Source organism: Puntigrus tetrazona, chromosome 14, assembly GCF_018831695.1.
Source record: "Puntigrus tetrazona isolate hp1 chromosome 14, ASM1883169v1, whole genome shotgun sequence".
NCBI lineage: Eukaryota > Metazoa > Chordata > Actinopteri > Cypriniformes > Cyprinidae > Puntigrus > Puntigrus tetrazona.
In genome coordinates, this window is record NC_056712.1 from 6013055 (window position 1) to 6040896 (window position 27842).

General features: G+C 41.3%; 2 protein-coding genes across 11 annotated transcripts in view; both read left to right on the forward strand.

Moving 5' to 3' along the window:
• si:zfos-2326c3.2 (mitogen-activated protein kinase kinase kinase kinase 4) overlaps nucleotides 1-13942 on the forward strand; it is a 22936-nt gene extending 8994 nt beyond the window's left edge. The window contains exons 6-25 of one of the 10 annotated variants that reach the window (XM_043256548.1): nucleotides 1330-1420; nucleotides 1730-1860; nucleotides 1929-1983; nucleotides 2064-2142; nucleotides 3629-3804; nucleotides 3883-3955; nucleotides 4285-4471; nucleotides 4650-4763; nucleotides 5411-5455; nucleotides 6171-6230; nucleotides 6319-6465; nucleotides 6760-6882; nucleotides 7810-7871; nucleotides 7945-8006; nucleotides 8077-8126; nucleotides 8291-8376; nucleotides 9572-9656; nucleotides 9734-9862; nucleotides 10695-10839; nucleotides 10967-13939. In XM_043256548.1, the coding sequence (XP_043112483.1) occupies nucleotides 1330-1420; nucleotides 1730-1860; nucleotides 1929-1983; nucleotides 2064-2142; nucleotides 3629-3804; nucleotides 3883-3955; nucleotides 4285-4471; nucleotides 4650-4763; nucleotides 5411-5455; nucleotides 6171-6230; nucleotides 6319-6465; nucleotides 6760-6882; nucleotides 7810-7871; nucleotides 7945-8006; nucleotides 8077-8126; nucleotides 8291-8376; nucleotides 9572-9656; nucleotides 9734-9862; nucleotides 10695-10839; nucleotides 10967-11139 (2073 nt within the window). In that variant the 3' untranslated portion in view covers nucleotides 11140-13939. Of the gene's footprint in view, nucleotides 1-1329; nucleotides 1421-1729; nucleotides 1861-1928; nucleotides 1984-2063; nucleotides 2143-3628; nucleotides 3805-3882; nucleotides 3956-4284; nucleotides 4472-4649; nucleotides 4764-5410; nucleotides 5456-6170; nucleotides 6231-6318; nucleotides 6466-6759; nucleotides 6883-7809; nucleotides 7872-7944; nucleotides 8007-8076; nucleotides 8127-8290; nucleotides 8377-9571; nucleotides 9657-9733; nucleotides 9863-10694; nucleotides 10840-10966 lie in introns of those variants that run through there. The other 9 variants (XM_043256551.1, XM_043256549.1, XM_043256550.1 and 6 more) reach the window with 9 other exon arrangements.
• A 323-nt stretch (nucleotides 13943-14265) lies between these two features.
• LOC122358181 (mitogen-activated protein kinase kinase kinase kinase 4-like) lies at nucleotides 14266-23771 on the forward strand. The gene is made up of 6 exons (XM_043257973.1): nucleotides 14266-14298; nucleotides 14918-15055; nucleotides 16799-16948; nucleotides 20197-20356; nucleotides 21835-21974; nucleotides 22570-23771. The coding sequence occupies exons 1-6, from the start codon at nucleotides 14266-14268 to the stop codon at nucleotides 22651-22653; spliced, it is 705 nt and encodes a 234-aa protein (XP_043113908.1). The 3' UTR covers nucleotides 22654-23771.
• The last annotated feature ends 4071 nt before the right edge of the window (nucleotides 23772-27842 follow it).

Sequence of the window (27842 nt, forward strand, 5' to 3'; positions counted from 1 at the left end):
TCCCAGCAGTTCATCCCCAGGAATCAGCAAACGAGACTCATTTCATTGATTCAGAGAGAATGGCTTGTTTTATGAAAGCTGTCTGTCCATGAACTGTTTATACAGATGGGTTTCATCAGTGCTAATAATTGTGGCATTTCATCTGGTGTCACGGAAATATAAAGCTGGTTCTTTCACTGAATTTATAACCCTAATGACAATAAATGACATTACTTGCTCTGTTCACAAAGACACATGAGGTTCTCATGGATTAAAGTTCTCCATCCCTACGAGTCTGTGACTGATTTCTGTAGACAGCAGCGTTTCATTCATTTCTGAACGAATCTAATGAGTCAGTGATTCATAAAGACGGTCACTTGCTTCATTCCTGAATGAATCAGCTGTCTGAATGAATCAATTGAATCAGTTCACTTACCGTTTCAGTTTCAGTTTAGCGTATAATTTCAGTTATTTCAAACTTTTAATATTTCTTTAGTATATTTAAAACATTCATCTCTACACGACTTTATGAATTTAAAATGTTCTCGTGCAAACATCTGAGCCTCATTAAACATCTGAAAAACCTCAAAAAAAACTTTTATTAATACTATTAGCAACTTATTTGTCATACTCTACTTATTATATTGTTTTAAATAGAAATTTTGAAAAGCTTAAAATCTGATTTTTACATTTTTGAATTGGACATGCATGGAAATGATGGCATTTCACACCCTATATGTCATTATGCCTTGTGTTTAAGGAGTCAAATATCACCTCATATTAGAAAGACTAATTCTTTTTTTAGAATTCTTTATTATAGATCAAAGGTTCTCTGAAATGTTTTAAATTAGGAGGACAAGCTCACATAAAAAGAAAAGAAAGCATTGTAACAGTTTATTAGATCTGTGCCTGAGGTCTTAAAGAGACAGCGTCCTATGCTGCTTACATTTAATAAGATGAGAAAAATGCATTTACAAAGGTAAAGAAAATCACTTCAACCTCGTGTTAAGAAGGCAATTTTTGTTCAACATATTTTATTATTGATTAGAAGGTGCTCCTCAATTTTTTAATTGAAGAGGACAAGCGCTCCTAAAAGAAAAACTTGTTTTTAAACGGTGTGTGACAGGTGTGACTGAGGGGTCTGACCGAGGAACGATTTTAGTCTAAATATATATATTATTTTGTTTTAAATCACTGTATTCTGTGTCCAAGAGTTAAGATGAATCAATTGAATGTTGAAACACTTCAGTTAGCTGTTTGAGGTTAGAAGCTGCTGTATTTAGAAGAGGCACTGAGTAGATGAGGACATGCACATGATGTTTGTGTCTGTGTTTGCTGCTGTTCTCTCAGGGTCTCTTACACCTGCACTCACATCATGTGATTCATCGAGATATTAAAGGACAGAACGTGCTGCTGACGGAGAACGCTGAGATCAAGCTGGGTAAGACCTGTTAATACTAGACACGGCAGACGTGTTCAGATGACAATATCTGGTGAAAATTCTTCTTTGGATCATGTTACAAGACGTGGACTAGAAGCTTCTGCACGACCCACATTTAGAGAAGATTCCACAAATACTTGCAGTTGCAGGCTTTAGACAGAAATGGTGACAAAGCAGCAAAACCTCTGGATTACAGCTTTAAAGATTTAGTATATTCATTCAGTTTTTAAAACTTAATCCACTAAACACAGAAGAACATGCACGTAGAGAAGAGCGGCCCTGAGGCCGTGTTGATGTGTGTGTTTTCAGTGGATTTTGGCGTCAGCGCTCAGTTAGACCGGACGATTGGCCGAAGAAACACGTTCATCGGGACGCCGTACTGGATGGCTCCGGAGGTGATCGCGTGCGATGAAAACCCTGACTCCACCTACGACTACAGGGTGAGTAGACCGCTCCACAGCAGACCCTGCAGGCGTTCCCTGGCTGACTGTGATGACGTCTGTTTCAGAGCGACGTGTGGTCTCTGGGAATCACCGCTTTAGAGATGGCCGAGGGAGCTCCACGTGAGTTCACCTACACTGAAACACTCTAGAAAACATACATGAGTCCAGTGTTTGAGTACGACTCCTGTGTTTGTCTGCAGCCTTGTGTGACATGCATCCCATGAGAGCGCTGTTCCTCATTCCACGAAACCCTCCTCCCAAACTCAAGTCCAAGAAATGGTGAGACACTGCTGTTTATTGAAGTTTCCGTCCAGACCTCTGGATGACCCATCCAGCTTCACCCAGCCGCTGATTTCATATTCAGAATGATTTCATATTGATATCCACAACTACCTCAACACTTCATTAATGCCTCAGATCAACTCATTCTTCCACAACGAGCAGATTTTCACCAAACAAACACACTTAATCACTCCTAATACAACCTAAAAACACTTCAAATGCATCATACAAGGCTTATTTTTATAAAAATGTCTAATTATAATTCACTGCAGTCTACAGTTTCTTCTGCTCATCAAGGCTGCATTTGTTTGATCAGAAATACAGGGAAACGTGTGAAATGTGAACTAAAAATGTCTTTATTTCTGTGAAGCACAGCTGACTTTCAGCATCCTTTCTCTTCAGTGTCACATGATCCTCAGAAATCACTCTAATATACTGATTTATTATTATATATATGTTTTGGAACCAGTGATAAATGAAAAGAAGTTTCCAAACAAATATTTGGCAGGACAACTGTTGACAAAATAAATAATTCTAATAATAATTCAGCATATTAGAATGATCTCTGAAGGATTATGTGACACTTTATACTGAAGAAATTATATTTAAATATTTTAAAGCAGATTAAAACAGAAATCATTGTTTTATATTGTAATCGCATTTTGCAAGATTCTTTTTCCTGTATTTTTTTTTTATAAATGCAACCTTGATGAGCAGAAGAGGATTCTTTAAAAAAAATCTAATATAATAAAAATAAAAGTCTTAATGATCCCAAACTTTTGAGCAGTATTGTGTTACACGGCCCACGTTTACAATACAGTACAAAATTATTCCCAAGTTTCCACTTTTTTACAGATGCTAGTTAAAAGACTAACACTTGTGAAGATGTTCAGCTTCATGCAACTTATTCGACAGTATTTCATTTTTTACATTCAAAATATTCTTCCAAAAGATATTACTGTAGAAATGTTGTAAATGCCTGTCTTTTTCAGCTTAGTCCCAGCCCAAGTATTTTAGAAAACAGTATAGTTCATAATGTTCTGGTGGCGTTTGTGTAGAAGTGAGAAAAGAATTCATGTTATTTGACAGATGTTGTCAATAAATGCATGTTGTGAAACGTGATTGACAGGGTTCCCTTGAAAGCGTTTCTTGAAAGTGACTGAAAGTGACTGAATTTCAGACATGTGGATTGGATTGGAGGCCTAGAAAGTACTTGAAACCAAACATCAGTCCTTCAAAGTGCTTGAAAGACATGTTAAAATTGTCTATATGTGCTTTTAAAGAAACAGCACTAAAGATTGGGAGCCTAGAGTTTTCTGTAGCCTGCTCCCTCAAACATGTATATGTTTATACTGTATATATTTTTCACACTATGAATATATAGGGAGGATTAAAATGAGCAGAAGGAGATATAAAATAAAAGTCCTTGAATGTGGTGCACCTGATTGGTGAACACCTGTAACGTGTTTGACTGCTCCCGAAGGTCTAAGAAGTTTCAGACGTTTGTAGACAGCTGTCTGGTGAAGAACTACCTCCACCGGCCGTCCACAGAGACGCTGCTGCGCCACTCCTTCATTAAAGACCTTCCTAACGAGAGACAGGTGCGCATCACGCTCAAAGACCACCTGGACCGAACCAGGAAGAGGAGACGGGAGAAAGGTGATGAACGGACGCTCTTGAGAAGTGCGCTGAGCTCTTGGTTTGACCTAATCAGCCTCAAACTGTGTCTGTGAACAGAAGGGACAGAATATGAGTACAGTGGCAGTGAAGATGAAGAAGATGCCTTGAATGAAGATGAAGGTGAACCCAGGTATGTGTTCGCTCTGAAGTGTGTGTGTGTGTGTGTGTGTGTGTGTGTGTGTGTCTTCTACAGCAGCACAGATGAATGCTGCACAACATAAATATTTAGCCCTACTTTAGACGGATAAAGATCAGAGCAGGGACGTGCATTCGGACAATGAATCAGTTCATGTTTGATGTTAAACCTGAGATGTGGAGCTGGTTCAGTGATCAGGTTAAAGTGAAGCAGAAGTAGTTACGTAAGGATGAGTGTCCTCGCTCTGGTCTCTGATGAGCAGATGTCAGCGAGTGCGTGTCCAGATGGCACTGACCGGGACTCTTGTGTTTGTGCTCACACAGCTCTATAGTCAACCTTCCCGGAGAGTCCATGTTGAGACGGGAGTTCCTGCGTCTGCAGCAGGAGACACACACACAAACACACCTGCTCCAGCAAACACACAACCAGGACAACTACAAGAGACAGCTGCTGGCCGACCGACACAAGAGGATCCAGCAGCAGCAGGAGGAGCGGCGCCGCCTCGAAGACGTACGGCCCTTTTATTAACTCTCAGAGATCAGTGAACAGGCTTTCTGTGGATGTCTGGCTTGTTAGGAGAACTTTTGTCTGAGACACAGCTATCTGAACCCCGTCGCAGTGTGTTTTACTGGGATGTGACTCTCTCTGCTGTGTGTGTGTGTGTGTGTGTGTGTGTGTGTGTGTGAAGCAGCAGGAACGGCTCTTACACCAGACCGGACTCCAGTGGCCGGAGCTCCAGGAGATGATATGGCAGGAAGAGACTGACCTTACCGAGAAAACCAGAAGAAACCAGAAGAAACAGGTTAGAGTTTGACTCTTTGATGACTAGTAGTCAAAAGGCAGTAGAATTTAAATATCAAGCGATCAACAAGCTTTATATGAAGTGCTCCTCGTGAGTGTATGATGTTCTTCCGTTCAGGCACTGGATAAATAGATCAGGTTTGTGTGAAGGAAGTCTTCGGGTGTTTATTGAGAGTTATGTTAAACAGGGTGTGTTTGTGACTGATATGGTCAGGCAATCTGAGTGTGCTTGTTAGGGAAGGTAATGACCTGTCAAGTGTACTTATAGGATGCAGCTCATTTCCTACTCGCCACTAATTCACATCCTTTTCTAATTTGTTTAGGTTTGGAGTTTCTAATAAGTGTTGTGTGTATGAATGCCACTGTAATTGGTTTATTATCCACTCTCATTTTTATATACAGTTAAAATGAAATGTTTCTGTGAATTGAGAAACTAAAGGTTTGGCTTTATTTAGTGACGTAATGTTTAAATATAATAATGTAATGGGACGCACTGATAGAAACCTTCAGTGTTCCTCTTAGCAGTGCAGCCTTGACCAGGTGGGGCTTATCTTCTAGAAAATATGATCAATGCACATCTTTATGGCGATGAGTGTTCAGTGTTACTGGTGTAGAAGTAATGGCCTGCTTCCTGTGTGTGTGTTTCAGCCCCGAGACGAGGAACCTCTCAGGACCGATCCTGAATCAGCGGCGGTGAGTCTGTTTGAAGAGCTTCTTTAACACTGAACGCTGATTGACATCCACTCAGACACAGACTCTTTCTCAGTCACGTTCAGATGTCATTCGGGGTTAGGGAGTATACACTAACCAGGGGAGACTGTTTCTCAGTAGGGGTTAATGGTTGGTTTACTGTAGAAAGTGTTTTTGTAGAGAGAGCACTAAGCTGTACAGCTGTTTTTCCAGACAAGCTCTCTGTTTTTTCTGAGGTGATCCTATGTTTGATATATTTGTTGATGCTGATGTCAGACCCGGTTCTACGGGGTAAGCACCCTCAAAAGAAACCATAATATCTGTTTTACTTTGGGTTCACCAAATTGTGAGCCATCCATCCTTCACCTCTTCCAGACGGCCTCTCCAGGTTTCAAAGGGTGAGAAATGTGTCTATCATTGACATAAAATTGGTGAAACATGCTGTAATTTTTAAAAATCAACCCTTAAGGCAGAACATACAATAAGAACAATACCGGGCCAATAACAGAACCCTGAGGAACCCCACAAGTTATAGAAGCTGTAGATGAAAGAATGTCACCATACTTCACTGAGTATACTAATAATATATAATAATATACTATATATTAGTGAGGGTGCTGTAACCTTAGTACAGCCGGAGCTTCCTTTAAGAAGCGCCCTCAGTGGTGTGATTGTGGTCAGGGATGTTTGGTGCTGATGCTGTGCTGATGTCCAGCAGAGCCGGAGAGCCCAGCGCACTCTTCCCAGGGACCAGCCTCAAGACACACGGCTCGACGGGGTAAAACACACCAGCCGCTCACACCATACATAGCGCTTTCTGACTGATGATGATGATGATGATGATGATGTGAAACTCTGGCTTCCAGCTGGCAGGTAAACTGGAGTCGCTGGAGGCTCATCTGGTCAATCTGAACAATCTAGCGGTGAGGATTCCTCATGTTCAGTCCCGTCTGGGGTCAGGGAGCAACTCCAGCCCGTGTACTCCAGCACTCCCGAGAGCAGCCAAACTGCCGGTACTACTTTATTAATTAGCCAAGCTGCTTCTCCCGTAACTCTTTTAATTTTTATACCCTAACCTAACAGTCGAAAACCTTCTGAAAAGTGATCAAGTGTACCCACTTACATTACTTAAATAGGAATTGAAATAGTTACTACTTATTACACTTTAGACAGGGTACCGTGTAATCTGTAGCCTCACAACACCTTCACAGCACTGAGAATGAGTAAAGTGTGCAGGTAGGTGTGTGTAGGCTGAATGTGTGTGTATGCAGGTTCCTTCTGAATGTGTGTGTTCACTGTGATTTCAGAGCGTGAGTGTGTGTCCTGGTCGAGAGCTTCATCACAGCAGCTCCATGACGGACGTCTCATCTGCTCCTCTGTCTCCAGCGCTCGATGAAGTCTTCTTCAGCCCCGACGAGCAGCCGCCCAAGGTCTGCTCATGACTCTTCTGTTCACCGCTCTTCATCACACCATTCGTTCGTGTTACAGCATTCAGAGAACACATCTTCAGCCAGGGAAAGCTAAGTCATGACTCGGTCACGAGTGTTTCGCTGTGTCAGGAGCATGTGTATATGAGGCAGCTGTTAAAGTGCGGTCGAAGCGGCTTCCTCTCCTCGAGGGAGGTGCCTTCCTTCCTTCCTCTAATGACACACACACACACACACACATTCACAGCAGATGAACGGTTAGCACACACAAATAAATGTGAGCATGCCACAGAAACCCTGAACCCTGAGGTGAAGAGAGCGGGAGAATAATCAGCTTCATGAGCCTCGATAAATGCCAATAAGTAATGGCTGGAAAACTGCACTTGAATTGCTTCAATATGTTTGATATTCAAATTATATTCAAATGTAAAAGGCATTATTTCAGTTAGGGGAAAAGAAAGCTTTGGCTTCTTTCCTGAGGCCACAAAAGCAAAATATAATAGTTTATTGCAAAGGACCGAAAACCAATGGGAAAAAAACGCCAGTCTTGAGATATATTTTTAAAAGTTGATCTTGCATTAATTTTACATGGCTTTCTAAAAGTGCGTCTGTCCCTGTGGTGTGAGATACAGCGGTGATAGATGTCCCTCTAGAAAATGCACAAAATCTCTCCACATCTTTTTCTCTTTTTCTACAATATTTTGACTGAACGCAGCAGCATCCCATTCAGTGTCTTCAACTGCATAATCTATGAGAAGCATTCAAACGACATTCACACTCCTGACATTCAAATCAATGTTTTTTGCAGTCAGATGAGAATTCTTAGTGATTCCACGAATATTTGAAATTAGTTTTTTGACAGGCGGTGCATACACAAACACACTCAGGAATGAAAGATAATCTCTTGATTTTTACAAACATTGTCTCAAGATTCCAGAGCGCACGACATCGAAGTTCAAGGATGGCGTGAGTCCTCACAGATACGGGTCCAGGTGAGCAGAGCGTTTGAGAGTAGAGCTCAGAGTAACCGGTGTGACGTGATCCTCAGCCTGTGTTTGTGTTCAGTGGAGATGCTCCGTCTGCCGTGATGAAGATGTCCTTCGGCTCCAGCAGCAGCTCACAGTCAGGTCAGAGATCCTCAGAATGGGCTCAGGCGTGTGTTTGTGTGCGGTCATGCAGACGCTCTTGTTTGTGCAGGTCACTGCGTGCCGGACAGCAGGAACGCTCAGACCTCGCCACACAACCAGGTAGATGCGCTTTTACCAAACCCAAACGATATTTTAGTTTAATTGAAGTTCTTCTCATGTTTTATAACGAATGAACAGTGATATACTGTGAGAAATGTTGAAGGTGTCTGAATACGTTTTGGTTTGACGCAGACCTTTAATCTCTAGCTCTTTTCCTCTTTAAGGGTTTGGGAGTGAAGTCTCCGTTCAGTCCCTTAAAGAAGCTTGCAGAGTATTCTTCGTCCAGTGATGAAGATGAGGAGAGGACCAGGTATCTCAGGTTCATCACACACAGTTACAGACTCTTACTTAAAATATTCACTACTAAAAAATATATATATATTTCAAAGACGTTTATTTCATACTAAGTATAGTTTAAATCTGTTGACATAATTACTGTCAGATAACTCAAGACTTACTTTAGTCAGACATTTTTTTCTGGTGTTTCTTCTCCACATTGCGCATTTCTTTAATTTAATAAGCCTAAAATAGTTTTTTGATGATATTTGAATGGTATGGCCTGTTAAATGCAAAATATTTTAAGCAATGGTTTTATATTAAGCACAAAAAATCAGTTGTTCCAATTTAGCATACTTATTACTAAAAGTACAGGGGATTTTATCAAGTACATAAATATAAAAAATGTATTTGTATTATAGCGTATTATAGAAAGAGTTTCAAATCCATCGAGGTATGTTTCTTCTTCTTTGATGTCTGTCCTGTTGCTCCGGTCAGAGTAATGTTGATGTGATGGAAGTGAATGTGAAAGCACACATATGGCCAGGGTTTCTCCTCCGGACACGGCTCCGTCTCAAACATACAGCCAAACCATCACAGCGGAAGAATTCAGACTTATATGAGCTATAATATTTGACATTTTGTTTAGCTATTTCATATTTTGTAATATTTCAGCATTCATGCTTGCTCTACATACATCCTTCCTCTTCTGAGGATCTTATAACAGATGAGGGTCGACACAAACAAACAGTAGTATACTTGGAGTGCTAACATAATGTTCACTTGTAATTGTTCTGGCAGCATAAAAGCTATTGAACTAGTAGTTTCCTGAGAGCAATCAGTGTGTTAAAGAGTGGGCTAGTGAACTAATAGCATACTTATATGTTCTCTCAGATGTCTCATAATGTTTTGAAGTAGTACACTTAAAGGTGCACTGATCTCACTTTACCTGGTGCATACTTGGATATATAAAAGGCCTTTATTTTAATAGAAGATTGGAGGAAAATTTGTGTTATGTTTCTCATTCCTCATGCCTTCATCTCCTCATGTTATTAGATTAGTTTAATAGCAGCCAAATCTGGTCAGAATTACACTGATGTGAAAATCAAGACAACCTGGAGCTGTTTCATTGCCTGCACACTGTTAGCAAACACCAGCAGACTCTTTTCTGATTCATGTCATTCCTGCTCTTTGGCGTCATTAAAAGCGTTCTGCTGGTCATTTTCCAGGTCTCCGTTGAGCAATGGCAGGTCGCCGTTATCCAGAGGAGAGTCTGCTGAGATCGTTCTCCAGCCTCATCACAGCGTGAAGCAGGTGAAGGCTGCGTCCGTCCGTGTTTGACAGGGTGTTTGCCAGCGCTGCTCTGTAGTTAGATGTTGGTGTTTCTCCAGCAGAGTGCAGCAAAGCCAACACACAGCGTCTATCAGAGGCCTGCAGGACCAGAGTCCAGCGACGGATGCTTTCTGCCTGACCTGCTGCACAAGAGCCCCTCACATCAGCAGAGCGCTCAGCACGTACGAGTGTGTTCTCACACACACACACTCACACACACACTCACACACACTCACACACAGACACACACACACACTCACACAGACACACAAACAGACACACACACACACACACACACACACACACAGACACACACACACACACACAGACACACACACACACTCACACAGACACACAAACAGACACTCACACACAGACACACACACACACTCACACACACAGACACACACACACACTCACACACACACACACACACAGACACACACACACACTCACACACAGACACACACACACACTCACACACACACACACACACACACTCACACACACTCACACACACACACTCACACACACACACACACACACACACACACACACACACACACACACACACACACACACACACACACACACACACACACACACACACACACACACACACACACACACACACACACACACACACACACACACACACACACACACACACACACACACACACACACACACACACACACACACTCACACACACACACACACACACACTCACACACACACACACACAGACACACACACACACTCACACACAGACACACACACACACACACACACACTCACACACACTCACTCACACACACTCACACACACACACACACACACACACACACACACACACACACACACACAGCACTTATGATAGGGGTGTCAGTCTCTGCCTAAGCCTAAAGGTTTGACTAATTATTATTAGTCATTTAGTTCTTTTGTCAAATTGTACTTGTATTAATATGTAGAACTGCATCCATTGGTGATGTTTGTTTGTGTTTTATTCTGCATTCACAGATATTCTCCAGTAATCAGGCGGGAAAAAGCGTGTCATCGTCCTCTTCCTCATTCTCACCTTTCATTGACCCGCGTTTGCTGCAGATCTCTCCACCTCTGAGTCCACAGGGATACGGCCAGCGTGAGTCCCTCGCCACGCCTGTGTGTGAGTGTGTGTGTGTGTGTGTGAGTGTGTGTGTGTGTGTGTGTGTGTGTGTGTGTGTGTGTGTGAGTGCACCCACACCTGACTCATGAACACTCTCTCTCTCTCTGTGTGTGTGTGTGTGTGTCAGTGAATGGTAGGTGTGATCCATGTGTTAGACAGCCTCACAGGAAGGGCTCGGTGGTGAACGTCAACCCCACCAACATCCGTCCTCAGAGCGACGCCCCAGAGATACGCAAGTACAAGAAGAAGTTCAACGCTGAAATCCTTTGTGCCAGTCTGTGGGGTGAGACGCTGATGTGATATTAATAAAGACCACCTGCATCTTCTTGCAGAAATTAAGTGTAACACAAAACAAGAAATCAAAGTGAAATGAAATTAACTCGACATACACTAATATTGCCAAAAGTATTCGCTCATCCATCCAAATAATCAGAATCAGGTGTTTCAATCACTTCCATGGCCACAGGTCTATAAAATCAAGCACCTAGGCATGAAGCGTTCGGGAACGACAGCAACGGAGAGGAGCGGGGTCAGCGGATGCTGGGGTGTATAGTGTGAAGAGGTCGCCTACTTCCTGCAGAGTCTTTCAGATTAACTCAAGAACAGTGCGAGAGCTTCATGGAATGGGTTTTCATGAGCGAGCAGCTGCATCCAAGACATACATCACAGAGTGCAATGCAAAGCATCGGATGCAGTGATGTAAAGAACACGTTCTCTGGAGTGAAGAATCACGCTTCTCCATCAGGCAATCTGATGGACGAGTCTGGGTTTGGGGGTTGCAGGAGAAGGGTACTTGTCTGACTGCATTGTGCCAAGTGTAAAGATGAAGGAGGGGGATTATAGTGTGGGAGCTGGGCCTGGTCCCTTAGTTCCAGTGAGAGGAACTCTGAATGCTTCAGCATACAGTTCCACGCTCCCAACGTTGTGGGAACAGTTTGGAGCTGACCCCTTCCTCTTCCAGCATGACTGTGCACCGGTGCACAAAGCAAGGTCCATAAAGACATGGATGACAGAGTCTGGTGTGGATGAACTTGACTGGCCTGCACAGAGTCCTGATCTCAACACTATAGAACACCTTTGAGATGAATCAGAGCGGAGACTGAGAGCCAGGTCTTCTCGTCCAACATCAGTGTGTGACCTCACAAATGCTCTTCTAGAAGAATGGTCAAAAATTCCCATAAACACACTCCTAAACCGTGTGGACAGTCTTCTCAGAAGAGTTGAAGGTGTTATAGCTGTAAAGGGTGAACCGACGTCATATTGAACCCTGTGGATCAGGAATGGGATCATATGCAGGTCAAGGCATGCGAGCAAATACTTCTGGCAATAAAGTGTATCTCAGTTATAAAACCTACTCAATAAAGAAGCTTTATTGCACAATTTGTTTGATTATTACAAAATGCAGCTGATATGATGTTTGGGTAATACTTTATTTTAAGGTTTCATAATACAGAGTAATTACCTAATTAGGTACTTAAGCCATTGTACCTAAATGAAATAAGATGTACTTATCATGTAACTAGGTTATGGAACAGCCTGTAATTACAGTTTGTAATTATGTAGATGTAACATGCAGCTACTGTTAAACGTATGTTACAGACATAACTACTTACTAGTATGTAACTACTTACACTTAAGTACAATCTGGAAACTCTTTAAGTAGCTTATGCCGTTGTTATATTCTGCAATTGTAATGTAATTAGAAATGCATTAGATACATTTAAGGTGTGTTTTCTAAAACACAGTTACACGGTAAGCACATTTTAATGTAAGTACAACGGAATGTTACACTTTTATCCTCTAAATGAGTTAATTTCAGACTTGATGCCTGCTACAGGTCTCAGGTTGGCACAGGGGCAACAAATGACTGAAAAACAAGACATTTAGTAAAGATTCATCTGGATGAACATCTCACTAATTAAGTTAATTGACATCAGGTCAGAGTCTCTCAGAATTAAAGATGGACAGAGACTCTCCAATCTGTGAAAAAGTGTGACAATATTGTGGAATACTTTAAAAACGTTCCTTAATGTCAGATTGCATAGACTTTGCAATCTCATCATCTACAGTGCATAACACCATCAAAAGATTCAGAGAAACTGGAGAAAGGATGAAGATCTTGGATGTTTGTGGTCTTCAGGTCTCAGATGACACTCATCACATGATTCTGTCAGACATTACTGAATGAGCCCAGGAATTCTTCCAGAAACCTCTGTTGGTAAACACAATCCTCAGAGCCGTCTGCAGATGACAACTACAGCTCTGTCGTGAAAGGAGGCCTCCTGTGTGAACACGGTCCAGAAGCGTGTTCGTGTTCTGTGGGTCACGACTCTTTTACAGTAGACTGTTTCAAAGTGGACATATTTGCTATGTTCAGACGAGTCCAAAATTGACATTGTTGTTGGAAGTCACAGATGTGTCCTCCAGGCTAAAGAAGAGGAGATCTTCAGAGTGTTGTCATTGTTCAGATGTCTGATGGTATGGAAGTGTTGTGCAAGTTACTTCCACACATTATAGATTACGTGCTACTGTTAAATCCTTACCTTACAATATTACTGTCTCAGAATTGTAATGCATTACTTTCCTGTATTGCTTTTGAGTTACTTTCACCAAATAACTACAGTTAAAAAACTGCTGCGCTCCACGACACAGATATATACCTGCCTATAGTCCAGATCTTTCATATAGAGAACATTAGGAGCATCATTACATGAAAAATACGTCAAAGATGACCACAAACTCTGGAAACCTATATCAGGCGAGAATGAGACCAAATTCCAACATTAAAACTCCAGAAACTCATAAATCATGCCCAGATGCCTTCAAACTGTCTAAAAGGAGAGGAGATGCTCTCCTGACTCAACTGTTCTGAGACCTGTAGCAGACATTAGATTTGAAATTTTGTGCATAAGATTGTACAATTTCTCACATTAAACATTCATTATGTTTTCTATGTTCTATTATGAATGAATAATTTCTCATGTGATTTGACATTTTCGAATTTTCACTATATTTAAATGTAAAAAATGTCCCAACATATCCGGAATGCATGTTGTAAATGGTGTAATTGTGCTGTCTGTGTGTGTGTGTGTGTGTGTGTGTGTGTGTGTGTGTGTGTGTGTGTGTGCTGGTGTGTGTGAGAGTGTGTGTGTGTGTGTCTGACCGTGTGGTCAGTGTGTGTGTGTGTGTGTGTGTGTGTGTGTGTGTGTGTGTGTGGTGCGTGTGTGTGTGTGTGTGTGTGTGTGTGTATGTCAGTGTGTGTGTGTGTGTGCACTGAGGAAGTAGAATCTGCACCAGAACAAGAAGGGCAAACCGAGAGAACGAAGTCTGTGGCTTCTGGACTTTCTCATGGTCAGGTAAAGTGTACTTTCTGAAAGCGATCAGCTGTTGAACATGTGAATTCCAGCAGATATACGTTCTATCACAATGGGCTCTCAAGCGTCCTCATCACTATATCAGGTACACACCTACTTCACACAGCACTGAGGAACTAGCACACCAGTGCACCAGAACAAGAAGGTACAAATCCTGCGGGAACTGAAGCAGAATGTGTTCTCTCTCTTTACTTTCTCATGCATGAAACTATTCAGTCTTTCATGAAAGCGTCATATGCTGTTGAACGTGTGAATTAAACTGATTATATTTGCAATATCACAATGCACTCTCATTCCTAGCATTGTGTGTGTGTGTGTGTGTTGTGTGTCTGTCTGTGTGTGTGTGTGTGTTTGTCCATGGTGCAAATGTTGATCATTCTAAACTGTCTGTGTGTGTGTGTGTGTGTCGTGTGTGTCTGTTATGACTTCTGTGGAAAGTGTAAAAAAACAAGCTGAGGCTGTACTACCTGTCCTGGCTGAGGAATAAGATCCTGTCATGTGTGTGTGTGTGTGTGTGTGTGAAGTGTGTGTGGCTGTGACGTGTGTGGGAACTGGAGTGTGTGTGTGAGTCTGTGTGTGTGGGTGAGTCCAGAACATGCTTCATGAGGTTCTCCAACAAACACCAGTGTGCTGCATCTCAAGCAGGGAGACGTCAGAAACATGCTAAACATTATATAATGGACTGCACGCTGTGTTTCTGATGATTTGAACTCCATACTCACATCTCGCCCCTGATTTTAGTTCGTTATGAAAAAATCAAGTTCCTGGTCATCGCCTTGAGGAGCGCTGTGGAGGTCTACGCCTGGGCTCCCAAACCCTATCACAAGTTCATGGCTTTCAAAGTAAGTGCTGTATATTAGTAGCAAAAACAGTGCAGCACCTGCTCTAAACTATAATCCAGGAAATGATAAACCATACTGGTAACAAATGCCAACGTCAGGGGAATCACGTCAGTTATATTAATCTGACTTTCTCTGAGGGGAAACATTCTCTGAGGGAAGGGATTTCTTGAAGAGCGTTGCAACAAACATTTGTTTCAATGTTTGAACTAAACTTTTTACGGTAGTTCCTGGCAGTATATGGCAATGAGCACAGAGGTTGCTATAGTTACCTCATCTCACTATAAATGTGTACATGACAATAAACAGAACAGGACAAAATACAAACCTAACAAACTAAAGCACGAAAAACAAACGAGCGCTGCGTGTTTCTAACTGCTTCATGTTCAGTCGTTCCCGTCTTTCTGAAGTGAAGCTGACCAATGACTGATCATTTAGATGTAAAAATGAACCACTGATTCTGTGGAATTAAACCATGTTTAGACCCTGCAAACACAGTTTTAAAGGTAAACATACTACATTTATATTGTCATTTAATTCATGTAATAATAATAAAAAAATATATATATATATTTTTGTTTTGTAAAAACCTGTAGGTCATGCTTTTACAGTGATTTTACAATTTAATATGTCTACAATTTAATAGCCCTACGATGCTCATATGATTTTTTTTATTTGTGCAGGTCTTAAACTTAAACTTAAAAATCCTAAAAAAGTACTGTTTCAGATGGCTTAAGGGAACTGTTTTGCTCTCTTATATTTATCAAGGTGGAGCAGCACTTCAGGGAACACTTAACCAGTTAAGAGAAAGACTTAAGTGACAGCCTTAACTTCTTAAACCCTTAGGCTTCTGGTGCAGACATCAAACTGTGTTTAAACTACACAAGAATGAGTCTTTATTAATCTGCCTCCGCAATCAAAAGTTGTGTAAAAAGTAGACCACATGCCTTCTGCATTTTTCAACAAAATTCTGCCGATCATTTTTTCAGTTTGGCCGATATGTTTGAGGCGGGACTTTTATTTTGACGGTGCTGAGAAAGGAAGCTCTCGATCACAAGAGCCAAAAAAAGAGCAAAATCTGTTGTTCTGGTGTTTATTTCAGTGGAGAGATGCATGAGTCCCATATTTCTATTGAAACATAAAGCATCTGAGGTTCAGTGCACCAGTGGCTTTGGATCATCACTAGCACGCTGTCTAAAGTCATATTAATTACCTGCCATTCACGTTCATATATTCTTCCACTGTAAGAAAGGTTATTATAAGTGGGGTGTTTTTGGAAATGGGTCATTATTGAGTACGTGTCCTACTTCTTCCCTGCGCTCCTGAGAGACTTACTCTACTTCTGACGGTTACACTAGCATTTACTCAGACTCCTATGAAACACAAACAGGGTTTAAGGATTAAATGTGTTTAAAATAGGTGCTGCTTTCTTCTTCTAGTAGTTCTGAGTGGCGGTGTGCGTCGTGCTCCTGAAGAGCTCCAAACATACATGAAACATGCACAGAAACAGTACAGTAGATCAGTGGATATATTGGTCAGATGCATGCCAGAGACTGAAAGATGAGAGCCTGTGTGTGTGTAGAGTAACTCCTGCTCTGTGTGATGAGTCGAGTCAAATAACAGCCCAGTTATTGTTTTCATTCACATCTCTAGATCATGTGTGTGTGTGTGTGTGTGAGAGATCGGTCAGAAAAGCACCCAATAATAATAGAAACAAAACCAAAAAACATGTGTTGTGTGTGTCAGTCGTTCAGCTCGCTGCCTCAGAAGCCGCTCTCGGTCGACCTGACGGTGGAGAACGGACAGAGGTTAAAGGTCATCTACGGCTCTCACTTTGGCTTTCACGCTATCGATGTGGACTCTGGGACCCCCTTCGATCTCTACCTGCCCAGTCATGTGAGTGCTCTTTACCTTCCTGCCAGTTTGCACCGGTAACAAATAACGATTACTGAGTGAAGATTATTTGAAGTTTACTTCCAGTCCTTACTTCATATAAACACTGGTACGTAAGTAAGAGGTGTGTACTGAACCGAATCAGAAACAAACCCAACAAATCTCTGTAGTATCGAGGGTGTGGATGGTTTTAAAAACACGAGTTGGGACTCAATACAGTAATAATACAGTAATTAGATTCGTCTGGCGACAGCAGATAGCCTTGTGTTAACCAGCGAGGATAAACATGCTTCAGGTAAAATGCCTAAAGCTAAACTTCCCTTCTATTCACATTTGAAAGCTGTTTAAAGTAGTTTTACTCCACAAAACCAGTCAGATGCTTCCTTTTGTGATCTGATGTAGCTTTTTGTCACAGAATGAAGCAGAAAATATGTTCCATAGACTACTGTAAAAAACACAAAGATTAGAGGGATGCTTGAATAACCGTGATAAAGAAACAGACTCTCGACTTTAACAGTGTATTGTTTGTTTTATCATTCAACACTTTATATCTTCTGTTCACTCAGTTACAGACAGCTGAATACTTATATATTTAAAATACATATCTTTTTTTGTGTGCGAGGGCGCCCTCTGGAGTCCCGGATGAATGAAACCTGCAGCATGTGTTTAAAGGGCTAATGTCCAGTCTGTCCTTTTTGGGGAAATTTTAGTTTATTTATTCATTGTTTTTTTAAATATCCGTTCAGGCACTGTTTGGACGCTGGAACTGTTTTAAACGCATTGATTTCGCTAACGTAAAAACCCAAACGATCCCCAGGTATCAAACGGCCAGTAATAAAAGGTTCTGTAGCTGATGAGTGGGACGTGATTGTGCTGGTGTTCATCTGTGAGCAGCGCTTGATATTCTTCATGTTCTGTTTGCGATGCCGAGGTGGGAGTGTTTAATGCCGGACGTGAATGCATGCATGAAGTTATGATCTTTTACAAAAAGAATCAGGAAAATGTTTAAATCGCTGCATGAGTGAGTCATTGAGTCATTCATTCAACTGATTCGTTTAGTATCCAGTAATGAAACACTGTTGTGTGTCACTCTGATTAGTGTGGATGCAAGTCACTTCATATTAACTTGTATTTTCTACATTTTTATAAAACGTATAGCACATCTGCATATATCACAGTGCTGATATTGGGAGAAAATGTCACTGTTCATGTGATGTGAACTATAAAAGACACAGAAGCATTCTTTCAGATCACATGGGTCCTATTCTGACACATGATCTAAACTGAACATATAAGCATTTTTTAATGCAATATTATGGATGGAAACAGCTAAAACCAGTTCAAGTTTTGTTCTCATCTGAAAAGGTGAGAAACCAGGATATGATGAGGTGACCGAACAATACAAGCACATACAGATTCATCGAACCTTTCCGTTTCTCACAAGGAATCCGTTTTGATTGTGGGGTTTTAAACAAAAGCCGGCTGAAAATGCCGTTTCTTTCCTTCCAATCACTACAGTAGAGATCTCGTAGCTGCTGACGTCCCACACAGCCACACAGAGATCCTTCACCCACCGGCCCACATACAGCACTACTTCACCTCACAATCTGTGTGTGTGTGTGTGTGTGTGTGCTAGATTCTCACAACTGAGCTCGCCTCCAAAAATAACTGCAGCCTTCTCCACGTTCCCAGAGCATAAGCCCATTAAAATGACCTGCTATTTGAGGTTTTTTCTGATAGCAGGCAGTAGATAAATCGGGACTGAACTAGCGGTGTGAAGCAGAACTGAAGGCTGGGCGGCACTAGATCATGTAGCTCTCCTTACCAACATCTTCTCCTCCATCCCCTCCCTTCTCTCGTTCATTCGCTCTGTCTCTCACACACACACACACTCCTTCACTTGCACACAGTCTTTGGAGAAGTGTCGTGTGTTTGCGCTCATGAGAATCCCGCGGCAGAGGATAAAGATCGCTCTGCGGCTCTGGATGCCCGTGTTGATGCTCAGGATCGTGGTGGCTCTTCAGAGGGACGGCAGCACAGTGTGTGTCAATGTGTTTCTGAGTCAGGCGAGTACCGTGGGAGGTGTGTGATTGTGACGAGCTCGGAGACATGCATGCACAAGTTTGTAAGAAGATGTTTTAACGGAGACTTTTGATACTAGTTATTTAGCAGTGTGTGATGAGAACTTTTGTGGTTAGTGAATGTTGTCTGTACTCCTGAACTCTCATAGACCAGAGAAGATGGGGATGGAAAGTAAGAAAGTGTGGTTAAAAACCTCACACTCTGGCAACCGCTGAGTGTTTCTAAACTCCAGTCCTCTGCACAGTTTTGTACGTCTTCTTTATTTGACCCAGAACTCTATAAGAACTGTGCAGCATTGAACTAAATAGCAGCTTTGACTAGAGTAACCTGTTAAGGGCCAGGGGAGGTGATGAACTATCTATCTAATTATCTGGTTTCTGCCAAGGTTTTTTTTTCTTCATTCTGTATGGATGGGGTTCTGGTTCCTCTGTCTTCTTTGTTGGGGACACTTAACTTCTAGTGATTATCATTGAATTGATTCCAGAGACCGTCTCTGCATTTAATAACAAACTGTTCACTCTCTTCATTATACATCCCTGTCATTGTATTCTTCTACTTTATACTGTACAGTGCTTTGATAAAACCTGTGTTGTTAAAAGCGCTATATAAATAAAAATGATTGATTGATCTATATATAATAACCCAGTTAAAAAATAATAATTCTGATCCTTGGGATTATTGAGACGACTCTCATCTGCTGCTAAAAAACTGACACACTGCTTGCTTCCAGATTCTTACCACTTGAACATGAAATAATCATTCATACAGTTTGAGAAGATCATGATGATCAGGACCAGGAGACCTGGGACTTCCAGACTCTGAGATTGACTTCATAGACTGTTAGATGGTTCACATTTATCTCTTCTAAGACCTCGTCCACACTAATCTGCATTTGCTTGAAAACACATCTATTCCTCTCGGTTGTGGTCTTCTCTCTACACTGAGACAACATTTTCGTCAAAGAAAATGCAGCTTTTTGAAAACACTCTTCAAAGTGGATAAGTTTTAAAATGCGATATATATATATATATGTATGTAATTATGTAATTCACAACATGAAACATGAAATACTACTTGTATGAAACGAGCTGATGTTCAGTCAGTAGAGTGATGTCTGCGTTCTGTGTGGATAGATGAATCTCTCTCTAACAGACGCCTGTGTGTTTCAGATCCAAGGTGTGATTCGGCCGCATGCCATCATCATCCTCCCCAGCAGCAGTGGGATGGAGCTGTTGCTGTGTTACGAGGACGAGGGCGTCTATATTGACACCTATGGACGCATCACCAGGGAGACGGTGCTGCAGTGGGGAGAGATGCCCGCCTCCGTGGGTGAGCTCCGGCAACACACACACACACACACACAGAGACACAGAGAGACACACACACACAGAGACTCACACACACACACACACACACACAGAGACACAGAGAGAGACACACACACACAGACACACACACACACACAGAGACACAGAGAGAGAGACACACACACACACACACAGAGACACAGAGAGAGACACACACACACACACACACACAGACACACACACACACACACACACACACACACACACACACACACACAGACACAGAGAGAGAGAGACACACACAGAGACACAGAGAGACACACACACACACACAGAGACACACACACACACACACACACACACACACACACACACACACACACACACACACACACACACACACACACACACACACACACAGACACACAGACAGACACACACACACACACACACACACAGACACAGAGAGAGAGAGACACACACAGACACACAGAGAGACACACACAGAGACACAGAGAGACACACACACACACAGAGAGACACACACACACACACACACACACAGAGACACAGAGAGAGAGACACACACACACACAGAGACACACACACACACACACGATGCACATGTGTGCTGTGTGGACATGATTGGAGTTGGAGAGCTATGTCGCTCCTCCAGAGCATGTGAAGGGAGTTCTTGTAATGACTGACGTACATGAGACTCACATGTGAAAAGCAAAGCGAGTGGTTTTGTTGGATGAGTCACCTCACTTCCTACACAGCAGCAGACGGAGCTCTGGACGAGGAGGATCACAGTAAAGACACTAGTATCCTCATCACAACTGGAGCAGTATCTTTGGCATTGCTTTCACACGCTCAGATCCGACGAGACGCTGATATGGTTATTGTTCGGGTGGGAGGCCTGTACTCACGGCATGACACAATACATATATACATACATACATACACACAATACATATATACATACACACTAGAAGCTCTGCTAGACCTGAGACCCACATCCTGATTCTACACCCATTAGACTATGACTGAAGTGTACTAGGAGCTGAGGTTCTGTGTAGATGTGTCTCTCTCATAAACACCTTATAGGAGAATCAGTGGGTGGGCCCTCAGACCTGGGATGTAGAATCTGTGGGCGGGGCTAAACACAACAATGTAGAACCTGTGGGTGGAGCTAAACAGACAGACAATGGTGTTGTATCAATGGGGTGGGGGGGGGTTGGCTAAACAAGAAGTGATGTAGAATCGATGGGCGGGGCTAAACAGTCAGTGATGTAGAAGTAGGTGGTGTTTATCCACACTCTTACATCACATCACAGCCGGTCATTTGGGCAAACCAGAAAGTTTTGAGTTCTGAAATACACACCGAACATACGAAATGTAAAAAGATGGAAGGAATTTTAGTTTTCCGTTTTCCTGTTTGCTCCTGATCAGCTGTTTCTTCTCGGCTCTGGGTGACGTGATGTTGTTGTTGATCCGCAGCTTATCTTCAGTCCAATCAAGTGATGGGATGGGGAGAGAAAGCCATCGAGCTGAGATCTGCCAAGACGGGCAGTCTAGAGGGAGTCTTCATGCACAAGAAGGCTCAGAAGCTCAAGTTCCTGTGTGAGAGAAACGATAAAGTAAGAAAACATCTCTATATGCATCACATTCAGAAAAGAAGAATCTCTCTACTGGTTATTCATAGAATTATATACAAACACCATAATGAGACAATGTGTGTGTGTCTGTGTGTGTGTGTGTGTGTGTGTCTGTCTGTCTCTGTGTGTGTGTGTGTGTGTGTGTCTGTCTGTCTCTGTGTGTGTGTGTGTGTGTGTGTGTGTGTGTGTGTGTGTGTCTGTGTGTGTGTGTGTGTGTGTGTGTGTGTGTGTGTGTGTGTCTGTCTCTGTGTGTGTGTGTGTGTGTGTGTGTGTGTGTGTGTGTCTGTGTCTGTGTGTGTGTGTCTGTCTGTGTGTGTGTGTGTGTGTGTGTGTGTGTGTGTGTGTGTGTGTGTGTGTCTGTGTCTGTGTGTGTGTCTGTCTGTGTGTGTGTGTGTGTGTCTGTGTCTGTGTGTTTGTCTGTCTGTCTGTCTGTGTGTGTGTGTGTGTGTGTGTGTGTGTGTGTGTGTGTCTGTGTGTGTGTGTGTGTGTGTGTGTGTGTGTGTGTGTGTCTGTGTGTGTGTGTGTGTCTGTGTGTGTCTGTGTGTGTGTGTGTGTGTGTGTGTGTGTGTGTGTGCAGGTGTTCTTTGCGTCGGTGCAGTCCGGAGGAAGCAGTCAGATCTACTTCATGACTTTAGGACAGAACACTCTGTTCAGCTGGTGATGATCGTCCACTTCCTGTGTTCACATGTAAACCTTATAGATGTAAAATAGGTGATATATTGTTGTCTGACAGGGTCAGCCTTTGTCTCGATCTGTGCTTAAAACATAAATCTTGATTTGCATTGTCCTTTGAAGCTCTTCTTACCACGTCATGTTGATGTTTTGTCCCTGATATAATAAACCCTGCTGGTACACGGTGAAGCCCATGCTAACATCCTAGCATCTCTCCAGGGAAATACTGCACGCCCACATTTCACGACAGAATCATCCGGTCAGCTTTCAGTTCTACAGATTATCTTAATCTGTTTTTTGTTCTTATAGCTCTCGTCCTGAACGTAACTGATGATCCGAGGCGATCGAGCTCTTTTTAACTGATTGGTATCAGAGTGTCCTCAGTATTCAGTGAAAGCTTTGTTTGAGTTTGGTTTCTCTTTCTTGTGGTTCTTTAACATCTCGACTGAGCTCAAGGATCCACATCGATGTCTGTTTAATCTGTCTCCTGTTAGCATGTAGCTCTGAAACCTTTCTATTGTTTTAGAGGTTAAAAGTAATAAAAGTGAGTCCAGGTTGTGTGTGGAAGTGATCCGAAGGTGATTCTGTTGTTAACCTTAAATGAGGAACTCCAAGAAGAGCAGCAGGAAGCGGACGAGGATCTTCTGAAAGCCAGAGGTGTGGAGATGTTTAGACTGACATGATTAATACTTTCACTGTTTCACAGACACTAGAGCGTCTTCTGAGAGATCAAGTCCTCTTTCTCTTTTCCTGCAGTGTTTCCTCAAGCGTGCCTTAATGTGCTCCGAGCGCCGTCTGTGACACCGCCTGAATGTAAAAAAACTTCTTTGGGTTTTGCTTCAGCGTTAAAATGTCGGTTTCTGTATTTCACTTTTGAATGCTGCACATTAACTACAGAGAATTTATTTAATTCAAAGCTTTTTTTCTTTGTAATAGTGTCACTTGGCTGTATATTTCCTGTACTGTACATATTCCTAAATACAGTTTGTTATCAAGCACTATAGGAAGCTCTATATACTCCTCAGTTATGGGTTTGACTGTAACAGCATATACAGTGATCTGTGTGTCACGTGAAGAACGGAGACAAATAAAAGCTTTAAGAATCAAGCTCTCAGCGAGTCCTTGTTCACGAGCATCACGGACGCAAGCCTGGTGAAAACTAACCATTTTAAGATCTAAATATTTGAGATAACTTGTTACACCGCCTTCTAAAAAATTAAGTTGTCACTTAAATTAAGTTTTTAATTGATTATTTCATTAATAATAATAATAATAATATGGATTTATTGAATAAGTGTTAAAATGCATGATGTAATACAAAATAAACAGCGAGCTTTACTTCTTAAAAGCTCATCAAAGGCCTGCTTTTGCTGGTTTGATACTTACAACTAATCCTTGTTCAATTTTGACCCAACATTGTTTTTCAAATATCTACTTAATCTTTCATTTTTTCATCACTTTTGATTTTTTGTTGATAGAAAATCCTCTATACTTTCTTCTACAAAAATATGTAGACATCACTTACACAAATTTGAGGAATCATCATCTACTACAGTTTTAATTTCTAAATAATAAAATTTAAATACAACTTATTTACTTTCATATGTTATTGAAGATAGTTTGGAGGGCGCCCATTTATCCAGTATATATATATATATATATATATATATATATATATATATATATATATATATATATATATATATATATATATAAATTAATATATAAAGTGGAACAGAAAGATGTGGGTTTGTGGAGAATTGTGGAAGCTGCACTAAACTGGCCAGAAACTGAGGACCAGCTGTAGAAAAAGCTGAAGGAAGTGTCTTCTTTTCCTTTGGGAAAATCCATACTGTACTGTATATATATATATATATATATATATATATAATTTTTTTAATGATGGATATGCAACGTGTAAATTAATGTGAACTAATCCTTTTTTTCATTGTTTTTTCCTTTCTCTTGTGGAAAATACATGTAAAAACTAAACTGAAAACGTCTTAGCCCTGGTCATTTATTCTCTGCTGTTGTGATATTGTAGGTAATATATGGCTTTTAAAGGATATCTGGGTTTTAATTTCTTTTTCACATGCTTATTCCTTTCTGGCTCTCAAACATTTTGAATAAAATAATTTTTCACTAAATCGCTGTTACAGAAACAGTGAACAGGGACTTTATAAAAACCTGAACTGAACAGACTCGAAGGATTTTCTTTAAGTTTTTTTCTTGCAATACTTCTGGAAAAGGAAATGTGAAATTGTGAAATTCTTTTTGTGGTAATTGAGAATTAATTAGCACTGTCTTACTGGATTAAACTGAAATTTTTGTGCTGAGAAAATAGTAATCCTTTTAATAATTTTGGACATACTGTAGTTGTGTTTTCTTCCTGGTGTCCAAAATTGTCCCCAAAACCAACCAGAATTTCCTTTTTGATTGTATTTGCCCAATATTTCATATATGTTTAACTTCAAACCAAGACCAGTTCCTCTGCCTCATGTACCCACCTTCCAGTCTTCAGGAGCGCTTTTCCTCCACCGATCCCCTCCACTGAAACCTTGTAGGACAGGACACCTTCTCACTCCTGGAAATTACATTACAAGGAACCTGGGATTATTTATTTGAAACAGCAAGATAGAATAGCAACGTTATAAAATAACTCACCCAAAGAATCTGATAAATCCATTTCTTAAAGCTCGCAACACTTACTGCAAAGAACTTACTGCATCAGCTAACCTTCAGCTGCTCATAAACAAGATGAGGAAGGAAGCACAGACTGAAGCTATGAAGGTGAACTCGGTGTCTTACAGAAGAACAAACAAGCTTCATAGGAAGAATCGAGAAAGGACTGTGAACAGCTTTCCAAAGAGATCAGTCCTTGATTAGATTAACAACTGGAAATCTCATCTTCATACAGACGTGGACAAAATTGTTGGTACCCTTTGGTCAATGAAAGAAAAACTCACAATGGTCACAGAAATAACTTTAATCTGACAAAAGTAATAATAAATAAAATTCTATAAATGTTAACCAATGAAAGTCAGACATTGTTTTTCAACCATGCTTCAACAGAATTATTAAAAAAAAATAAACTCACGAAACAGACCTGGACAAAAATGATGGTACCCTAACTTAATATTTTGTTGCGCAACCTTTGAGGCAATCACTGCAATCAAACGCTTCCTGTAACTGTCAATGAGACTTCTGCACCTCTCAGCAGGTATTTTGGCCCACTCCTCATGAGCAAACTGCTCCAGTTGTGTCCGGTTTGAAGGGTGCCTTTTCCAGACTGCATGTTTCAGCTCCTTCCAAAGATGCTCAATAGGATTGAGGTCAGGGCTCATAGAAGGCCACTTTACAATAGTCCAATTTTTCCTCTTAGCCATTCTTGGGTGTTTTTAGCGGTGTGTTTTGGGTCATTGTCCTGTTGCAAGACCCATGACCTGCGACTGAGACCAAGCTTTCTGACACTGGCTAGTACATTTCTCTCTAGAATTCCTTGATAGTCTTGAGATTTCATTGTACCCTGCACAGATTCAAGACACCCTGTGCCAGACGCAGCAAAGCAGCCCCAGAACATAACAGAGCCTCCTCCATGTTTCACAGTAGGGACAGTGTTCTTTTCTTGATATGCTTCATTTTTTCGTCTGTGAACATACAGCTGATGATGCCTTGGCAAAAACTTCGATTTTTGTCTCATCTGTCCACAGGACATTCTCCCAGAAGCTTTGTGGCTTGTCAACATGTAGTTTGGCATATTCCAGTCTTGCTTTTTATGATTCGTTTTCAACAATGGTGTCCTCCTTGGTCGTCTCCCATGTAGTCCACTTTGGCTCAAACAACGACGGATGGTGCGATCTGACACTGATGTTCCTTGAGCATGAAGTTCACCTTGAATCTCTTTAGAAGTCTTTCTAGGCTCTTTTGTTACCATTCGGATTATCCGTCTCTTAGATTTGTCATCAATTTTCCTCCCGTGCCACGTCCAGGAGGTTGGCTACAGTCCCATGGATCTTAAACTTCTGAATAATATGTGCAACTGTAGTCACAGGAACATCTAGTTGCTTGGAGATGGTCTTATAGCCTTTACCTTTAACATGCTTGTCTATAATTTTCTTTCTGATCTCTTGAGACAACTCTTTCCTTTGCTTCCTCTGGTCCATGTCGAGTGTGGTACACACCATATCACCAAACAACACAGTGATTACCTGGAGCCATATATATAGGCCCAATGGCTGATTACAAGGTTGTAGACACCTGTGATGCTAATTAGTGGACACACCTTGAATTAACATGTCCCTTTGGTCACATTATTTTCAGTGTTTTCTAGGGGTACCATCATTTTTGTCCATGCCTGTTTCGTGAGTTTATTTTTTTAAATAATTCTGTTGAAGCATGGTTGAAAAACAATGTCTGACTTTCATTGGTTAACATTTATAGAATTTTTATTTATTATTACTTTTGTCAGATAACAGTTATTTCTGTGACCATTGTGACTTTTTCTTTCATTGACCAAAGGGTACCAACAATTTTGTCCACATCTGTATCTCATTCATCAAATTCAAATTCAAATTAAAAAAAAAAATCAGGTCTTCATATCCTGCATCTATGTCCACCCGACACCAGCTGTCAAAAGTGATCATTAGAAAATAACTTTCCCAACATTTGGAAGACCCGATGATGTTACGTTTAAATCGTTGTCAAGACATTTTTGCCGTACATCCCCTGGCTGACACTTTTGGGAGATCTTCTATTACTTGGAACGAGTTTGAAACGGTTTTCCTCTCGGCCTTCCGAGGGAAATCAAAATCAGTCACCTTTATTTATAGCACGTTTAACAACACCATCTGATCTGGATATGAACTGAGAAACAGATTGAGAAAGAGACAGGACTAATATTAGCGTAGATGCCATTCTTTTTACGATGTCACAAGTACATCGTATTTTAGGAGTAGTGTTCCCGGTTCCAGCAAATCTAAGTAATGCAGCCTAAAAATCCTTTAACGGGTTTGAATAATAAAAGTGTATTAGTATGTTATGTGTAGGCTAAGTTAAAAAGATGTGTCTTTAATCTAGATTTAAACTGGCAGAGTGTGTCTGCTTCCCGAACAGAGTTAGGGAGATTGTTCCAGAGTTTAGGTGCTAGATAGGAAAAGGATCTGCCGCCCGCAGTCGATT

Bases quoted from the DNA above. Each gene is read 5' to 3' on its own strand.
- LOC122358181 (XM_043257973.1), top strand. From the start codon at position 14,266: ATGGGCTCTCAAGCGTCCTCATCACTATATCAG. The intron at 16,949-20,196 runs GTGAGTGCTCTT...TGTGTGTTTCAG, and splicing joins ATCTCTACCTGCCCAGTCAT to ATCCAAGGTGTGATTCGGCC. The intron at 21,975-22,569 runs GTAAGAAAACAT...GTGTGTGTGCAG, and splicing joins TGTGTGAGAGAAACGATAAA to GTGTTCTTTGCGTCGGTGCA.